The sequence below is a fragment of the Cebidichthys violaceus genome, unplaced genomic scaffold, assembly GCF_023349555.1.
Source record: "Cebidichthys violaceus isolate CVI_PGR_0920_01 unplaced genomic scaffold, fCebVio1.0.p SCAF_5, whole genome shotgun sequence".
Classification (NCBI taxonomy): Eukaryota; Metazoa; Chordata; class Actinopteri; order Perciformes; family Stichaeidae; genus Cebidichthys; species Cebidichthys violaceus.
In genome coordinates, this window is record NW_027176705.1 from 7,096,885 (window position 1) to 7,115,521 (window position 18,637).

At 36.9% G+C, this 18,637-nt stretch overlaps 1 protein-coding gene across 3 annotated transcripts in view; it reads left to right on the plus strand.

The window, feature by feature from the left end:
- The window catches only part of LOC137887269 (CUB and sushi domain-containing protein 1-like), a 361,990-nt gene that overhangs the window by 290,680 nt on the left and 52,673 nt on the right, over nucleotides 1-18,637 (plus strand). For all 3 annotated transcript variants that reach the window (XM_068730105.1, XM_068730106.1, XM_068730107.1), the window contains 8 exons: nucleotides 2,182-2,300; nucleotides 2,642-2,711; nucleotides 5,378-5,494; nucleotides 5,976-6,185; nucleotides 9,275-9,463; nucleotides 9,979-10,156; nucleotides 15,800-15,945; nucleotides 17,623-17,703. In XM_068730105.1, coding sequence (XP_068586206.1) covers nucleotides 2,182-2,300; nucleotides 2,642-2,711; nucleotides 5,378-5,494; nucleotides 5,976-6,185; nucleotides 9,275-9,463; nucleotides 9,979-10,156; nucleotides 15,800-15,945; nucleotides 17,623-17,703 — 1,110 coding nt within the window. The remainder of the gene's footprint in view (nucleotides 1-2,181; nucleotides 2,301-2,641; nucleotides 2,712-5,377; nucleotides 5,495-5,975; nucleotides 6,186-9,274; nucleotides 9,464-9,978; nucleotides 10,157-15,799; nucleotides 15,946-17,622; nucleotides 17,704-18,637) is intronic.

Below are 18,637 nucleotides of genomic sequence, written 5' to 3' on the forward strand. Positions count from 1 at the left end.
AACATCATGTTGTATTGAAGAAGACTTGAAACTAGCAATCGAAACCATAAACTCATGTTTACAATGTTTACTGAGGTAATAAATCAAGTGAGAAGTAGGGTCATTTTCTCATAGACTTCTATACAATTGGGCTTCTTTTTGCAACCAGAGGAGTCGCCTCCTGCTGGCTATTTGAGCCATTTTTTTCAAACGATCAAAACTATTGACCTGGATTTGGCTCCATAGACACCAACGTTCATGCTCATGCTGTTCAACTTTACAAAGAGTCTTGTTAAAACAAATCGTACAACCCCATAACGATTTCTAAAATATTAAATCAATAGACTTTTGTTAATGATTTTGACTTTATGGTCCTTGAATTCACAATGATTGTCAACTCAATAGCATAGGAATAGTGTAACTGTTTCTGACACATTCTGTGTTACACACGGATTTTTGTGTGTAACACAACCACCCGAGCATATGTTGTGCTGTTAAAAATCCTCCTTGTCAGTTTTGTAGTAATGTGGTAGCTTGTACACGTGGACGCAATCGTCTGCTGAGGACATGTGAATGATTATGGTGATGATGTTTTTCATCGTTTTAAGCTGACTAAAGGACCTTTCCTCTAAAGGGTAGAGTAAGACATCTCTCTCCCTTGTCTGTCCTCAAATAAAGCGAAACAGAAGTATAGTAAATCCAGTCAGTAAGACTTAAGTGCTGACACTGTCTAGTTGTAGTCCAGTGGCCCTATGGTTCGTTGTATTGTCAGCATTTTACAGAGTATCGCTGCTCTGTCATAACCAGGGAAAAGAGGGAGCAGTGTGCTAGCACACACACAGTGAGAGAGAGATGGTCAGCCAAATGGAATAGTTTCATTGATCAGTTGTCCTGACAGCCTGCTGATGCTCTGCCTAATAACACACTGCGTGTGCATGGGTGTGTGTGTGTCTCCAAGTTACAGTCTCATGCAGCTTTTTTCACGTACGTTCGATCTAATAAAAGTCCCCCTCATCCCTCGCAGCAGGCACACACTCATGTAACAGTCAGTCATGCACAGTGGGGCTAGGCCACCTGGATGTGTGTGTGTGTGTGTGTGTGTGTGTGTGTGTGTGTGTGTGTGTGTTTTTGTGTGTGTGTGTGTGTGTGTGTGTGTGTGTGTGAGTGAGAGAGCTCAGTGGGATCACATCGTTTTGCTGGTAGGAAGGTGGATAATGAACCAACAAGACCAGGCACACAAGCAAGCAAACACACACACACACACACACGCACACATACACACACACACACACACACACACACACGCACAAACATTTATGCCTCTCTCTCCTCATCTTTCACTCTCGATTCCTCTTCCACCCCTGTGTTGCCATGGTAACTGCTCTAGGGCAGTCTCCTGCGGAAGTTTCCAAGTGAAACAGAAACACACAAGCAGACTCACACACATGAACACACACATACACCCCGACTGATACTATGTGATGAAGGGCTGGCTGCTGTCAAACTTATTAAGGATGTGTTTAACCTTTATTGGGTAGGGAATACACAACCAAAGTCATTTTGTTACCTTCGCATATTTTTAAGTACATATCAGAGGCTGTTGTCAACACTGACAACGTACAAGCTTTTTTATTATACTAGATGTCGATTCATAAATAGGCTCCGGTGTATTATGACATTACATTATGAGTGTTTGTCAACAGTAGTTCTTCATCAGATTCATGTAAATATTGTCATTTTCTCCTATGAGTTTAAAAACGTACTCAGATCCACCATTACCGTGTTGGATGGTAACAGGGTACTGGTGGCTAAGTAAACTACTGTATTAGTTTCAAGAGAAAAGTCACATACAAGTGACAGGAAAAGCAATGAAAAAGCTTTTATTGATAAGTACTGAAGCAAAGATAAGAAAGAGAATAGAGGAGAGAACTTAATTTGCTGTCATTGTTGTGTAATATATATAATTATTTGAGTTGGCCATAATAAGTTTGATTATTAAGGTCAAGACAGCAATGTGGGAGTAGCTGTCTAGAACTTAAAGAAGAGATGATCATATCATAGTTTTTGTATTTTTCCACATCTGGCTTAAGTCATTTGTGCAGAGTCCACTTGAGCCAAGCTATGCTTACATAGAAAACTTAATGATGAAATAAATAACAGTAATTACATAGTTCATTGTGTTTGTGTTCTGTATTTTTGTAGCTGTTGGTCTTACCACTTGTCCAGAGCCAATGATACCAGCCAATGGCATTAAAGCAGGTGACAGGTATATGGTCAATGAGGTGGTGGCATTCACCTGTGAACCAGGGTACACATTACAGGTAATAAACACAGACACACAAACTCATCTATAAACAAATGTGTTAATACATACATGTAAATGATGAGATACTGATTGTACATAGTTAACTACTAGTTTTTTTTCCTTGTGTAAACGATTTAATGATAAGCAATCATGCAATGAAATTCAATTTCCACATTCGTTACATTTTGACTTTTGTTAAATACACTCAAAAATTTTTGTCATGTTCATAGCTGAAAAAAAAAAAATCAAATTTCCAATCTTAGAAAATGCCAGAATTGCACACTTTTCTCCACTTCTTTTTTTTTTTTTTCTTTTTTTCTTTTTTTTTTACTTTAATAACTTTACTTATACTTTCAGGGCCATTCTCACATTTCCTGTATGCCTGGGACTGTGCGCCGATGGAATTACCCACCTCCTCTTTGCATAGGTAACACACACACACACACACACACACACTCTCTGCTCTGCTGGCTAAAATGTGTTATGAAAGATCAATCCAATGGGGAAAAAAATATATCCTTCAGGTGCGAGGTTCACATTGAACTTTTAGATCTGCACTGCAAAGTGACAGAAGTGTTTCATTAGAATAAAGATGTGAGTGTACCTCCATCTTAAAACAAAATGTTCATTTTGAGGGTAAAAAAAAACTTTAAGTGAATTCATTCATTACATGTGAGTGGAATTTCTCAGAGGCACATCATATAATTCTGTCAAATAGCAATATGTGAGTTCCAAGACCAAAGTCAGTTAAAATGGATATTATCTTTGAGTAGACGCTAGATGCATGTCAGTAAAACACAATTTCTACTATATAAAGACTTAGTTGCCGAGACAGTGCTATGATGTAATCTGGCAGTTGAAAATGACACTTTATAACATGTAACATATTACAGGAATATGAATTCTTCATAAAATAAATAAATAACAGTAATAACTGAATGAGGAAGTGTAGTTGTTATGATTCAATTTGCACATTTAATGTTATAACCTTGAAATAAGATTTGTGGAAGTAGGCAAGTTCTTACAGTAAAGGATCAATACACTTGCTGGATACAAACATCATTTTGTACCTTGTGCTGAGAGCCAAGGCTTCCTAACTTCTGCAATAGAGTTAAGGGACCTTGATTACATCAATGTGTGTGCTTGGTGAAAACTTGTAGCAGGTCTGGGAAGCCAATTCCAGTTAGACTCAACTTTGACATGTCAGGAGTAACTAAACTCAGCCATGCCACAGCCCCTTTCAGTGTGTGTGTCAAATCCAGCAATTCCTATTTCAGTCATAGACACTTGCGTCAACAAATCATGTCCACTCTCTGTCAATAGAATGTTGTACCATAATACCGTGCCATACGATTTAAAATATACGTCTGTCATTGATTCTTAAGGGTTTAAAGAAATTCTGCATGCATAGTTCAAGCCCCTGTAAAAATGTAAATAGTCAAATGTGATGTCCAATCTCCTAACAATTGGTCTCATATACTTAACTTAACTTAACTATACTTAATTATGCTGTTTTCTCACAGATATATTAGTGCTGGGCAACGATTAAAATTTGTAATTGCGATTAATCGCATTGTTATGCGTAAAATTCAATAATGAATTCAAAAGTAGTGTATTGCGCACTTTTATTTTAAAAGTACTGCGATATGAACAAAAGTGCAATAACATTTGGTTTGCAAACACTTTAAACAAATAAGGTGTTTCTTCTGTTTTCATGACAGTCAGAGCATGTGAATGCAGCTCCCACTGTTCACCAATATAATACACTGTAACTCCGAGGTAATTATGTTTACCCAGCAATGTCCAGTGAGAGCAACAGCTGGTGCACGTTGTAACGCCGTAGCTTTTGTAGTCCTCTCCTTTTCATACAACTCGTGTATTCTTCTTGTGATGGTGCATCTTGAGGGAGGCTCATACCTGCCGTTATTCTAAAGGTGCGTTCACACCAAACGTGACGCGAACGCATCTTGAGAACGTTCCTCAGACCGACATCTTCCACAATACTAATCGGCCGGCAGTTTGTAGCTATCCACTTCGCTGTGGCATTTGTTAGCTTGTCTTGCTTTTGTTCATCTATACTTCTCTCACACACTGCATCCAACGCAGTCTGCCGAAACCTCCCTCCACCGTTGCCAGTGAGCAACGGACTTTCAAAATAATAATTTTAAAAAACTGCGTTAAAATAATTGTCGGTGTTAATTAATGAATGCGTTAACTCGATAATAACGCGTTAACTTGCCCAGCCCTAATATATATATATATATATATATATATATATATATATATATATATATATATATATATATATATATATATATATATATATATACAAATACATGTTAATTACCCTAATGCACCAAATTTGCTACAGAGTATAACTGTATCTTACCGTACCTCAAACCCCTAAACTGAGAATACAAGATACATTGTAATATCAGTTGCCAATTGCATCAAGTCTATCACCCCAAACATTAGTCCCTTATATTTTCTTAATAATGTGATATCAGAAAACATTTTTGATTAAACATACACTCAGTGACCACTTTATTTGGTACACCTGTACAACCCAAAAGGTCTATTTCTATTATCCTTGTACTGTTCTTTCTTTAATGTTTTATTTTTTTGACACAAAAAAATCTTCCTTGTCAGAGAGGTGTTAATTCATGTATATGTTTTAGTATTTAGGTCATAGTTACTGCTGGTGTTGTACAGGCGTGTTTCTAATATTCTTCCCCTCATCGTGTATGTTGAAACGGAGGACAAAAAATAAGAAACACCTCTCAATATAATTCAGTCCAACACCACCTATAACTATGACCTCAGTAACAAAGCTGAACATTATAAAGTTTATAAATGTAGACTTTTTGGCAGAGCTGTTGTACTTTAATTTATTAGTGTACCTAATAAAGTGGCCACTACGTTTACATATTGATACTACAAATCCCACTTTACCCCTGACCCGGTGCTCAAACCCCTATGGTTGCTGCTTTGCTTCTCTCTGTTGAAGCAAAGAGGATAACGTGATTATTTCTACTGTGCATTGCTCATGCATTGCCTGTTTTAACAATGCTTTTACTGTGCCTGTGTTGTCAGCTCGTTGCGGCGGGGTGTTGTCTGAGATGAGTGGTGTCATCCTCAGTCCAGGTTTCCCTGGCAACTACCCCGGCAACCTGGACTGCACCTGGCAAATCACCCTGCCAACTGGATATGGTAAATAATATGGCATTCCTTAAAAGCATGTGTGACTTTCAGAACATTTGTATTTGGGAAACACAAGACCTTTTTTTTCAGCACAAACTCTGCAGCAGCAACACATGGTTTGAATAGAATAGTTTTTGATACATTTTTAGGAAATGATAATAGTATACCCAAATTACAACAAGATAGCTTTATTGTCATTGTTTCAGATAACTAAATTGCAGTTGTATTAAAATATGAAAGTAATAATATACAAGTACCAAATACAAATATGGAGTTGTGTGGAATGGTGTAAACTTACTGTACTTGGTCTCTATGCATACAACATCTTTACGGTGTATGCACACTCTGAAAGTAATGTATGTAAAATCTCCACCGATCTGTTAAGTTTAAGCCACGTATATGGCATGCAATTAAAGATCCATCAGGTATAAAATCTGTAATCTGATATATCGTTATTGTGTGTCTATTATAACCTCTATTTTTATTCTAGGAGCCCATATTCAGTTTCAAAACTTCTCTTCTGAAGACAACCATGACTTCCTAGAGGTCAGGGCTGGACCACAGCACAGCTCTGCTCTTATTGGACAGTTTACTGGCTCGCAGATCCCACCACCTTTGCTGAGTACTACCCACCTCACGATCATCCACTTCTATAGTGACCACTCAGAGAACAGGCCAGGGTTCAAACTGACCTATCAGGGTGAGTTCACATGTGATTTTTGATTTTTGATATTTTTAAGGCGATGATTGCAGACACAGAAGCCCACAAACCCTGAGGTATTACTGCAGGCACATCCATTTGAAAGCAGCCCCTCAAGGGACACTGGGAGAACAGACCTGTTTTCAAAATGAGCCTACTGTTTAGTTTGGGAACACAGGATGGTTGCTTGAATGATTTAGAAAAAAAAATGGTCTGCTAAAATGTTCTGAATAAATTAACATCCAAACCTAGTTGCCAAATTACAAAGCCTTCACAACTCCAAGAAATGAAGGGTCGGATGAAAAAACGTATTGCTATGAGGTTTTGAGCTTTGATCTGTGGATGAGTCATGCTAAAGACTTAAAAAACCTTGTGGCTTTCCTCTCATCATTAAAAGAGATGGATTGTTAGTAAGCCCCTGTGAGAGACTGGCATCTTGTCCAGCAGGCTTTACTTGTAGCCCTAAGTGCTTCACTTCAAAGACACAAGCGATGCACTGTGGGCCTATACGCCAACATAAGTAGAACAAGGCTTACGAACTTACACATAAGCTAACCCACATTTACATGCATGTAATATTTTTCTCCCAATTTGCAATGACCAAATTCCCTAAAGTTGCACCAGATGCTGTTTTTCAATACACACAGAGTTTCATGATACTACCCTCAGTTATGTTGAATAATAGCAGTGGTAGCGCTGCAGTCTGGGTAGATGCTTTCACCCCTGCACCACTCGATGACACAAACTCTTTTTTTTTACCCAAGCCCTTGGAGGTATAGGGTTCACTAGGCTGAATGTCCATCTGCTCATCCACAAAACCCCAGTGGAATAAGTTCCAAAAAATCAATAGAAGGTACCCTCACAGTAATGTTTTGACCCAAACTTTGCTAATACAATCTTATGGGACGATACCAGTTGTAGTGTATGGCACTGTGACATTGCTTCTTCTTGGTTGTAGTTTCACAGCTGTAAGTACTCCCACTACCACTTTGACAACATTGACATTGTGTTGTATGCACTTCTCTCCTACATCTTAGATCCTGCATTTGTCAGACAGTCTACATACAGTACATGTGCCGGATAAATGTATAGAAGCAGATTATACAGTTGTGGTCAAAAGTTTACATACACTTGTAAAGAACATAATGTCATGGCTCTCTTGAGTTTCCCGTTATTTCTACAACTCAGATTTTTCTCTGATAGAGTGATTGGAACAGATACTTCTTTGTCACAAAAAACATTCATGAAGTTTGGTTCTTTCATGACTTTATTATGGGTTAACAGAAAAAGTGATCAAATCTGCTGGGTCAAAAATATACATACAGCAGTGCTAATATTTGGTTACATGTCCCTTGGCCATTTTCACTTCAATTAGGTGCTTTTGGTAGCCATCCACAAGCTTCTGGCAAGCTTCTCGTTGAATCTTTGACCACTCCTCTTGACAGAATTGGTGCAGTTCAGTTAAATTTGATGGCTTTCTGACATGGACTTGTTTCTTTAGCATTGTCCACATGTTCTCAATGGGATTTAAGTCAGGACTTTGGGAAGGCCATTCTAAAACCCTAATTCTAGCCTGATTTAGCCATTCCATTACCACTTTTGATGTGTGTTTGGGGTCATTGTCCTGTTGGAACACCCAACTGCGCCCAAGACCCAACCTTCGGGCTGATGATTTTAGGTTATCTTGAAGAATTTGAAGGTAATCCTCCTTCTTCATTATCCCATTTACTCTCTGTAAAGCACCAGTTCCATTGGCAGCAAAACAGCCCCACAGCATAATACTACCACCACCGTGCTTGACGGTAGGCATGGTGTTCTTGGGGTTAAAGGCCTCACCTTTTCTCCTCCAAACATATTGCTGGGCATTGTGGCCAAACAGCTCGATTTTTGTTTTGTCTGACCACAGAACTTTCCTCCAGAAGGTCTTATCTTTGTCCATGTGATCAGCAGCAAACTTCAGTCGAGCCTTAAGGTGCCGCTTTTGGAGCAAGGGCTTCCTTCTTGCACGGCAGCCTCTCAGTCCATGGAGATGCAAAACACGCTTGACTGTGGACACTGACACCTGTGTTCCAGCAGCTTCTAATTCTTGGCAGATCTGCTTTTTGGTGGTTCTCGGTTGACTCTTCACCCTCCTGACCAATTTTCTCTCAGCAGCAGGTGATAGCTTGCGTTTTCTTCCTGATCGTGGCAGTGACAAAACAGTGCCATGCACTTTATACTTACAAACAATTGTTTGCACTGTTGCTCTTGGGACCTGCAGCTGCTTTGAAATGGCTCCAAGTGACTTTCCTGACTTGTTCAAGTCAATGATTCGCTTTTTCAGATCCATGCTGAGCTCCTTTGACTTTCCCATTGTAGCGTTTGTGGGCGTTTGTATCTAATGAGCCCTATTTAAATGGCCTCAGAGAAGTCACCAGTTGTAGTCACTCATAATCACTCACAAGAAGTTAAGAGGCCATGCTATGAAGCTCATTTCATTGACACAACTTTCTAAGTCACCAAAATTGCTAATTCATGTTGCTGTATGTATATTTTTGACCCAGCAGATTTTGTCACTTTTTCTGTTAACCCATAATAAAGTCATGAAAGAACCAAACTTCATGAATGTTTTTTTGTGACAAAGAAGTATCTGTTCCAATCACTCTATCAGAGAAAAATCAGAGTTGTAGAAATAACTGGAAACTCAAGAGAGCCATGACATTATGTTCTTTACAAGTGTATGGAAACTTTTGACCACAACTGTATATTTGAATCTTGCTGCACTTTGGTAGCCTGGTAGCCTCTGTGTGTCATAGATTTTTTTACTGGTCCTTGAAATCCATTAGTTGTAGACAGAAAATAAAAATGGTTCGAACACAAAGAAATGCAATTGTCATTTTGGGACTCAAGATACAGGTGTGAAAATGTAAGACAACACTGTATAATACAGAGAAAGAAATATCCAACTACATTATATTTGTTAATCTGAGTATAACTGTATGCCTGCCTATCCTGTTCGCCAAAGATCAGCTTGTCTTATATTCCTGAAACCTAAAAATGAGGTAAATCTGAAATTAAACTGTATTCATTTTTCTTCATCTCTCTTTTAGCCTATCAACTTCAAAACTGCCAGGACCCCTTTCCTTTCCCTAACGGTGACATCATCAACAGTGACTACAGCGCTGGCCAATCAGTAACTTTTCACTGCTACCCTGGTTATGTTTTGATCGGACACCCAGTACTAACATGCCTTCATGGGACCAACCGGAAGTGGAACCACCCATTCCCACGCTGTGAGGGTAAGAACAACCAATGATTTTTTGATACAAACATTTTACTGGGTTAAACATATTTACCATGATTGGAACTAAGGATTTGCTCTTCTCACATTAGCCAGTTTATGTTGTGTTATAACACATGCGTATCATTTCTATCCCAGAACATCCCCGTCCCTCAGGTAACAATGTTAATTTAAAATCTAGACATTTAGAAAATGTTGTTATCCTAATTGAGTTTCAGTAAATTTAATCTCATCTTTCGCCGCCATCACAAGCCAGCAGCGTTAGTAGAAAGTAGAAATTCCTGTGTCACTTGGATCATTTACTCTATAAATCAGTAGCACAATAATTGCTCTTATTGCTACCACTACTACTATTGCTGCTTCTACTGCGAACAAATAATGACAGTGATTATATTCCTCACTGTCTACAGTTCAAAAATTGTTCTTAATCCCTGATCCTTGCAGGTTTATTAGCAAGTTAGAAGAAAGTGAAACATTTGCAAATAGATAATCTCATAACTCTGCTTTTTACAGCTCCTTGTGGCTATAATGTCACGGCTGAAAACGGGACAATCTATTCACCTCAGTATCCCAATGAATACCCCAACTCCCAAGATTGCAGCTGGCTCATCACAGTTCCACACGGACATGGAGTTTATATAAACTTTACCTTATTGCAGACAGAGCCAGTCACTGATTACATCGCTGTCTGGTAAGTCTGGGTACTTTACACTTGAATTTACGTGCACACACACACACACACACACGCACGCACGCACGCACGCACCTATACCTACTTACACACACACATGCATACAAATGCATAAGCTTCTTTTCAATGTTGCCCTTTATCCTGGGACTGATTGCATCACTGACAGGTAAATCTTGAATTTACTTATATCCTGTCTCCTCTCTGCACATAAGAAGTTGTATCAACTTTTACTTTCTTTCCCTCTCACACACAAATAAACACACTTTCTGTCACACTGACTTATTGGGATATATTTTATTGATGATAACCTTACTTCTGGTATTGATTGCATTTTTATTTATTCAACTATTACTTTATACAAATATAGTCTTGCCCATACAAAGGCATATATCAATATGTGTCAATTGTTTATGACTTTATCATACAGGGACATAAACTAAACCCCATATGGATCTGTATATGGCATGGTTGATACACGGGGATCACAGCTCCATACACTCCTAATACATACACGCATACTCTGTGCCATGCATACACTGACTCTTCTGCAGTAATAATAGGATTCAGTGTGGAGGTAAAATTGTAATAGGGGGTGTGAGAGTAATGCATTTACAATGGGACCGCTGACCAATTCGATCTAACTCAGTACCATGGCCATACGCAGACCCGGAGAGGGCTCGGGAACTCTGGCAGCAATGATGAGGTTCAGTGGGGAGTGGGAAATGTAATGAAAGGAGCGGTGGAGCTGGGTTCACAAATCCAACGGGACTCGGCTGGATCTGACAAGTTTGGGTCAATCCAGGAGAAATTTCTCACCTAATAGTTTCAGTATGATACAAATAATATAGAACAGTGAATTTATTATGAAGAAAATTAAAATCAAGTAGGATTTGGGCACTGTCATTATTTGGTGTTTGTTTGGTTTAATAAATATTTTGTGTTTGGATGAATTTAGTCTTTTATTATCAGACTTAAAAGTCACGCTTTGAGGGGTGAGTAGTTGAAATGCAGGCTGTGGGAAAGTAATACAATCACACTTTGACTACTCGCTTTCAATCTCACAAGCTACCGGAGCCATGGAGTTATTTTTGCAGTTGCAAATTGATTTGGGTGATTCAAGTGTTTTTGTCACATTTTACGGGGAACAAAATTCTAAAATCATATTCCTAGATTGTAGAGTACCAAAATACATCTGTAATGTTAGATTATTGCCTAAATGATTGACAGTTGCACCACTCTATCTCACTATATCCATCTCCAGCACATGAATATTTTTGGAAGTGACTGGGGGCCAACACTGAAGAGAGGAGTGCTTTGCTCAGAGCCGGTGGGATAGCATATACCTTCCAGGGGTGAAGACAGATTTAGAGTGGGTGATCCAAAGGTCTACTGCTACTTTATTATCAGCTCACTGGGTCCTGAATAATCAGATTATTAGATGTATCTATTGTGTCTAAAATGAATTACTAATTTCTATATCATAGGATTTACTGGCATAAATATCTGCAAAATTCTCCTAAAAATGATTTAGCGTTACTCTAAGACAGCTGTACTGTAAAGTGGGGAACATCCATAATTACCAGTTGTTGACAGTCAGACCAAAGGTTTTTGTGTCAGTGACTTTGGCCACTTTTCTGTTTGACAGAGATGCACTCACTGCTCATCTGTGCTTCAACAGATTTTGTATTCTATCTTTAAATCCATGTGGTGTGAGGCAATGTTTTAGAGAGTCTTTGCGTTGTTTTGACTTTCCCAGAGAGAAACAAATTTGCATTTCATGTGGAAAGTTAGAGCAGTGAAAGAGGCACAATGGGTTTACAGTGAATCCATGGCCTTAATCCTATTTAGATAATAGCCTGTGGCCTTCTGACATTTTTTTCAATGATGTAATACCTTATATTGTGCATCTGCCTCGAACTGTGAAAACATGATAGCAGACATCATCTCATTGTACTCATAAGAGCTTAAGATACTGGCCGTTGCTTTTGTTGTGATTTAGAAATGTGATTGTTGGATTTCTGAATTCAGGTGGAAAAAGAATGAGAGGACACATTGTCTAAATAAGATCTGAAGCATAGTTTCTCTTAAATATGGAACTTTTAAGGCTTAACTTTAAGAGTTTGAAATGTGTCATTCTGGATTTGAATAAGCACACCAAAGCCAGCCAACTATTGATTAAAGAGGGTTTATTTTCTACATAATCACTCTACATATAAAAAAGTGTTTTATGTGCTGTACTACAAATGTTGAGCAATGAACGTAAGATGAAATACAGAGGAACGTGTTCTTAGAGCATTGCTTTAGTTCAGGCTGAGCATTGAATTTGTGCAATAAAGTCATCAGTAGCAGCTGACTTACACTCCCTTTACATTCAAAAAAGTAAATCTGAGAAACCTTTAATTTCTCAAATCATTCATTCTCCTGATGTTGTCAGTGGTTATGCTGATTTCCACCTCCACCAGCCTTTGTGTTGTGGTTACTCGTTAATCAAACTTGTGATGAATGTCTTTTGTCTTGTGCATCACAATGTCCTGTATATTTCATATCTCAGTGATGTGTGTCTAGTGGTTTGTGCCCTGTATACCCCTGAGGTTTATGTCACAACAGCTACATCCAGATGTTAGGGATAGAAGCCAAACCGTCTCTCTGTGGTCTGCCACCAGTTGAATTTTGGCTTGTTGCCTAATATCACTGCACCATTTCTAACAGTGGGCAATGTAGCACCAGAGCAACACAATAGTTATAGCCATATATTTACTCAAATCATCTGACTGATAAGAATTTACTCCATAGAGAAAAAACATCAATGTAAAATGAATGAAGAGTATTGTTTATTTCACTCAGAGAGAAAATGCTGAATAGTTATACAAGCTCAGAAAATAACAGCACTCAGCTATAATGTAGCCTTTAACATTTAAGATACATCCAAATATTTTGAAAAACAAAGTCCCTTAAAAATCTGTTCTCATATCACAGTATTGTTGTTATATCACTGTACTGTCTCTTCTAACTCTTTCTCATAGTAATTTTATATCACTAGCATTAAGATATTTACTGTTCTCTCCATTGTAGGACTCTGAGTGTGAACATTGCACTGCTTCTACTGTAAAGGGGAAAAAAGTGATTTGGTTGATGGTCAGCCCATGTGACTCTGTTAATGTTCTCCTCCCAATCCCCCTTTATTCTCAACTGCATTGTGCTTGAGTCAGTCTTCTTCAGTAGCTAGACAGAAAAGATAAAGATTAATAAATCAAACTTTTTAATTTTAATTTCCAGAGGTAAGGCTTACTTTGAATGTGTCCCTGGCCATGCATGTGTGAGTGTGCATGTGTGTGATATATATATATATATATATATATATATATATATATATATATATATATATATATATATATATATATATATATATGTATATACGTATATATATATATTATATGTATATACGTATATATATATATTATATATATACAAATATATATATATATATATATATATATATATATATATATATACATGTATATATACTCACACATGTTTTGATAAATTGGGCTTGTGTATTTTTCAGTGAGTAAAGACAGAGCCACAAAATGCTTTCTCAGTTTTAATTTAAATGACCTAAATAGGCCATTTTGATACTCCAAATGAGCTCCAACACCTTCAGAAGGCCTTGAATTATTGAGGAGCCAAGAGATCCCAGGCACTCTTTATGAATTAAATTTTTAAAACCCTTGTTTAATCCAATGGCATGTTCATTAAAAACCTAAAACTGGGCATTTAGGAACTTTATAAAATATAAAATTTCATCTACATTCAATATTTAATGAGTTAAGTTGAGCCTTTAATCCACAGGCTTTGTTCAATGACCTTGTTTGAAATGAGTAAAACAAGGCAATGCAAATAAAAAATATTTATATTGTATAGTATGTTGCTGCCCTTTCAATGAACAATTCAATAAAATGTATTTAGTACGGCCCAAAATGACAAATCACAAATTTGCCTCAGAAGGATTTACAATCTTTACACATACAAGCATGTGGACGTACCAGATATGTTTTATTAACAAAGGCTGCTTATGGTTTCTCTTCCTCGCTGTAATTAGTTCTAGTCAGTGAAACTAGCATTTCATAAGAAGCTCATACTGATCCTAACCCCTGACCTGCTTTTAGAGCTGTGGCAGACACATGCACCATTGTTGATGTGTGACACCAGTCAGCAGTTTGTTAATTCAGCATATTTTTTTCATAATCATACCAATGTATCCATTTATGGTTTTCATCACAATTATGGATTTCCATTATAAGAAATCTACAGACGCAGTTTTGGAGATAATTGTAGATTTGTAATAAAGTCATTTTTGGGGTGAGATGGGGGTGAATTTTTGTAGGCAGATCAATAATAACAATCTATATATTTCTACACAGAATAGATGAGAAATAAAAACAGTTGCAAACAAAACTAATGGCGGTTGAACCTGGGCAGAAGCAGTGCAGGTTGGTTCCATAGTTAGGTTACCTATAACAAATTAAATCAATATCATATAATCCTCATATTCCCATAGTAAAATGTTAGAGTCGGACAGCTTAACTTGATCAGTAAAAGTTTGTTTAAAGCCCATATATGTGGAATCTGTAATTATGGTAATACTGTATTAATAATTCATCATGTTTTTTTGAAGAAATTGGACATTCCCACTGAGGAAGTTTAGTGGCATGCATATCTGTCTGCCATACTGTCTTGTTTATGCTTCCTCTGGGAGGCTCCAAACTTGGAAATAGTCATAGTCATTGCTATTCTACTTTTAAAATATTTATAAATTAAAGTTGTTTTTCAGACAGTTTGTAAAAAAAAAAAAAAGATTAACTTCTGCCATTCACTATTCTCTCTATATACATGGGCTACACACACACATAAAAAAAATACATAACCTTTCATAATTTTGCAAGGCAGACTTAAAGTCCCTTTTGTGATAGAACATATATAAAATAAAAATAAAATAGTAATTCTTATTCTTATAATAATTATATTTAGGGGTGTCCCCGTCAAATAATTTGTATAGCCGAATCTGATTGTCAAATCATGTCTTTTTTTATAGCTCCTTAATTCTTTGAATCATGCTCCTGAGATCAAATCATCAAATAGTCGACTGTTCGGGGTCACCCCTTCTTATATTTATAATTTTAAACTTTGAGATACAATCCGTTATATCATTTTTTCTAATCCATACTTTTTATACTTATTTTAAATATTATTATATATAATAAATGTATGTATATATATATATATATATATATATATATATATATATATATATATATATTATTACATGAGCATTTTTAAACATCCTTGACAGTATGTTATCCCCCAATTTCACTCTGCATATTGAAAATATGAGTATAAGACAAATAAATTCTTGGTATCTTAAATCTTGTTAGTGTATAGGCTTTGCTTACCATGTTAAAAAAATCATGATTTGAGGAGTTAAAGAAAATCAGTTAACCCTTTATCGTATACATAGTTATCTTTTTGCCAAATGTTACGTGACTCTATGTTTCTCTTTCTCCATCCCTCTGCTGCTGTTATTCAAATGTATCCTGCTTCCAGTTTAAGCATTGTCAGTTGTCTTTGTTCTCTCTTTGTATTTAGGGATGGCCCAGATACGTCTAGTCCTCAGCTGGGAGTCTTCAGTGGCAACACGGCATTAGAGTCGGCCTACAGCACGAGTCCGAAGGTCTTGATCCGCTTTCACTCTGACTTTTCAACTGGAGGGTTCTTCATTCTCAACTTTCATGGTGCCAATACACACTCACATTCACTTTTACCTGTAGTATATGCTCATATGTATTTGTACAGCACATACAGTACAGTAGATTCAGTTAGACACATATGAACACTCAGGTAGAGGGACTGATATACCAAGAACCACGTTTTCTTTTACTGCCATCTACAAAGTAATGCGTAGTAATGCCATATGCGATTGCAAATATCAAACTGATTTTCTTAATCAAAGTTAAATTTGTATGTAGTCTCAGTATGAGTGTGGATAGTGCTTTTCAGTTCCATAACCAGTGAATAGCTATGAGAGAAAAGGTCAGAGGCCTTACTAAAAGAGAGAGTGAGAGACGGATGCTAGAGCATAGGCAGTTTTCTTCTTGCACTCTTACTCCGCTACTATTCAATATTTGTCAGAATAAACAAGGTCATATCTCTGAATAGGTCCATCTTATGCTTTTCCAGTGATGTGTTTTTTCTTCCACTTTCTGGGGAATCCCTGTAACTTTTGTTGCAATGATACAGTCCCAGTGAGAAAGGGTAAAACTCTTCACCTTGTTGCTCAGGGTGTGCATTGTTTTCTTTTACCTCAAAAAACAGGTACTGAGGTAAGCATCCACACAAACTATCCACACCTCTGTCTTTGATTAAACGTTTAGGATATTATCTACTCTAAATACTACTTGACTTTATCATTTTTTTAAGGCCAAAATATGGTTTTGCTTAAGAAACCAATGAATCGCATATTTGAAAAGAACATCCAGACCTTCCCCACTTGAAAACACCTCTTTCTCATTGTTTCACTTAGCTGCTGTAGGGAACAAGATTTCTCTTTTAATATGCAGGTAGAAAAATAGAAAAAAACGCAGCTTTATGTTGAATATTTAACTGACTGAAACCATTTATTGGAGTATAAATTCACTGCTAAAGTTGTTCTGAAGTTCTTGCGAAGTTTGATACTGATGTCCACTTGTGAATTACAGGAACAGTGTGTAGGATTTAGGGGGATTCATTAGCAGAAATTAAATATGCCATTCATAACTATGTTTTAATCAGTGTAAGAATCTTAGTGTTTTCATTAGCTTAGAAAAAGCCATTTATATCTCCTTAGGGAGCGGGTCATCTTCAACCACAATCTTTCACCACAGTCTCATTCACCGAAGTCTCATTCACCGCAGCTAGTTGGCGCAAACACAGCAAGCACGATCGGCCAAAAGTGTTTTTTCCGTTATTAACTTTTCTGCCGCCTGAGAAAAAGCAGCCAGGAGGACAGAGGACAAGAGGAATGACTGATACTATCTGATGTTAATGATTTAATAGTGATTTTGCAGTTGTAAACTGTTGCTGCTCTAAAAACAATATTTTGATATATTTAAAATATAAGTTATAATCCTGTTCTGAATTTATGTGTTTTCAAAATTCTACATATATTTTTAAAAGCAATTATTTAGTCATGAAAAAGAGCAGAGTATTCATAAGAGTATGTCCTAGTTGTGCTAAAACCCTAAAGATACCTATTCCATCATAGTTCTCCAATGGTGAACTACGATGGGTGAGCAGGGTTCATTTTCTGTCAAAACAGTCCTGCCCCCCCGCTCTGATCACAATTACAAGAATTTGGACTTTATTGTATTAATGTATTTTTTTTCAATTGACATTTAAAGTACCTAATTGAAATGTTTTTCACCTCTCTTCAGCCTACCGGCTGAAGAAATGCCCAGCTCCCCCTGTTGTGGAGAATGCAGAGGTGATCTTTGAAGATGAAGACTTCCAGATAGGTAATTATCCTGATTACTAATAATATGACCCTTTGATACAGTAAAACATTGGGTGACAAGATATTACTATAGGTGAATTAAAGTGCTGCTGTTGCATCGATTTACTGCAGAAATGAGTTACAAATAACCACAATAGAATAACATGTAAGACCGTTCTACTGAACCCACATGTTTGTTTGTTTTTTCAAACAAATTGTTATGTAAATGTATGTATTTTCACACTTGTTAAGTTTGCTACATCCTTAAGATTAAAATGACTCTTACCTGACAGGACTGATAATCTCATAATCAAGCTTTTAGGAGGTCATTATTCTGCTGAGTGTGAATTACTCTAAATTACCCGACTAATGGGCAATATTACTGTGTACAGGACATGCATAATCTAACTATAGCAGGCTAACATCAGTCTGTCGCTGTTAATTATATTTTGTTTTATTAGTGAAGTTGAGCCACTTGCTCCAAGTAAAATCCATTTAGGCTACCACCTTGTGTCCATGTATCTGTGTCACACAGACATGTTATCTTCTATGTATGAATATAATGAATGTACTATGTTGAAATACAACACCAAATATGGTCTCCCAAGCTTTTGAAAAACATCTATTTTTGGAGAAATAATTGCTTGTCAAGTTTTCCATTTTCCCTCAGCTCTGTATTATGTGATTTGCTCAACACATCTTATTCTAAAGTTTGGTGACCTTTTAGATCTTTACAGGAGCTGTACAGTAATTAAAAAAGCTGGTTTCATAAAACCTCAGAAAGATCAATTTACCCTGCTAATGGTTTGCAGCACCTAGTCGCTACTGGCAAACTATTTAACCATTTCTCTGCAGAAAACACTCACATTTTGAAATGTCAACTTTTTATCGATTCTGAAAAGTTGGTTGATTTTTTTTGAAAGATTTGTTGATTTTTAGGATTTTTAGTTTTTGAC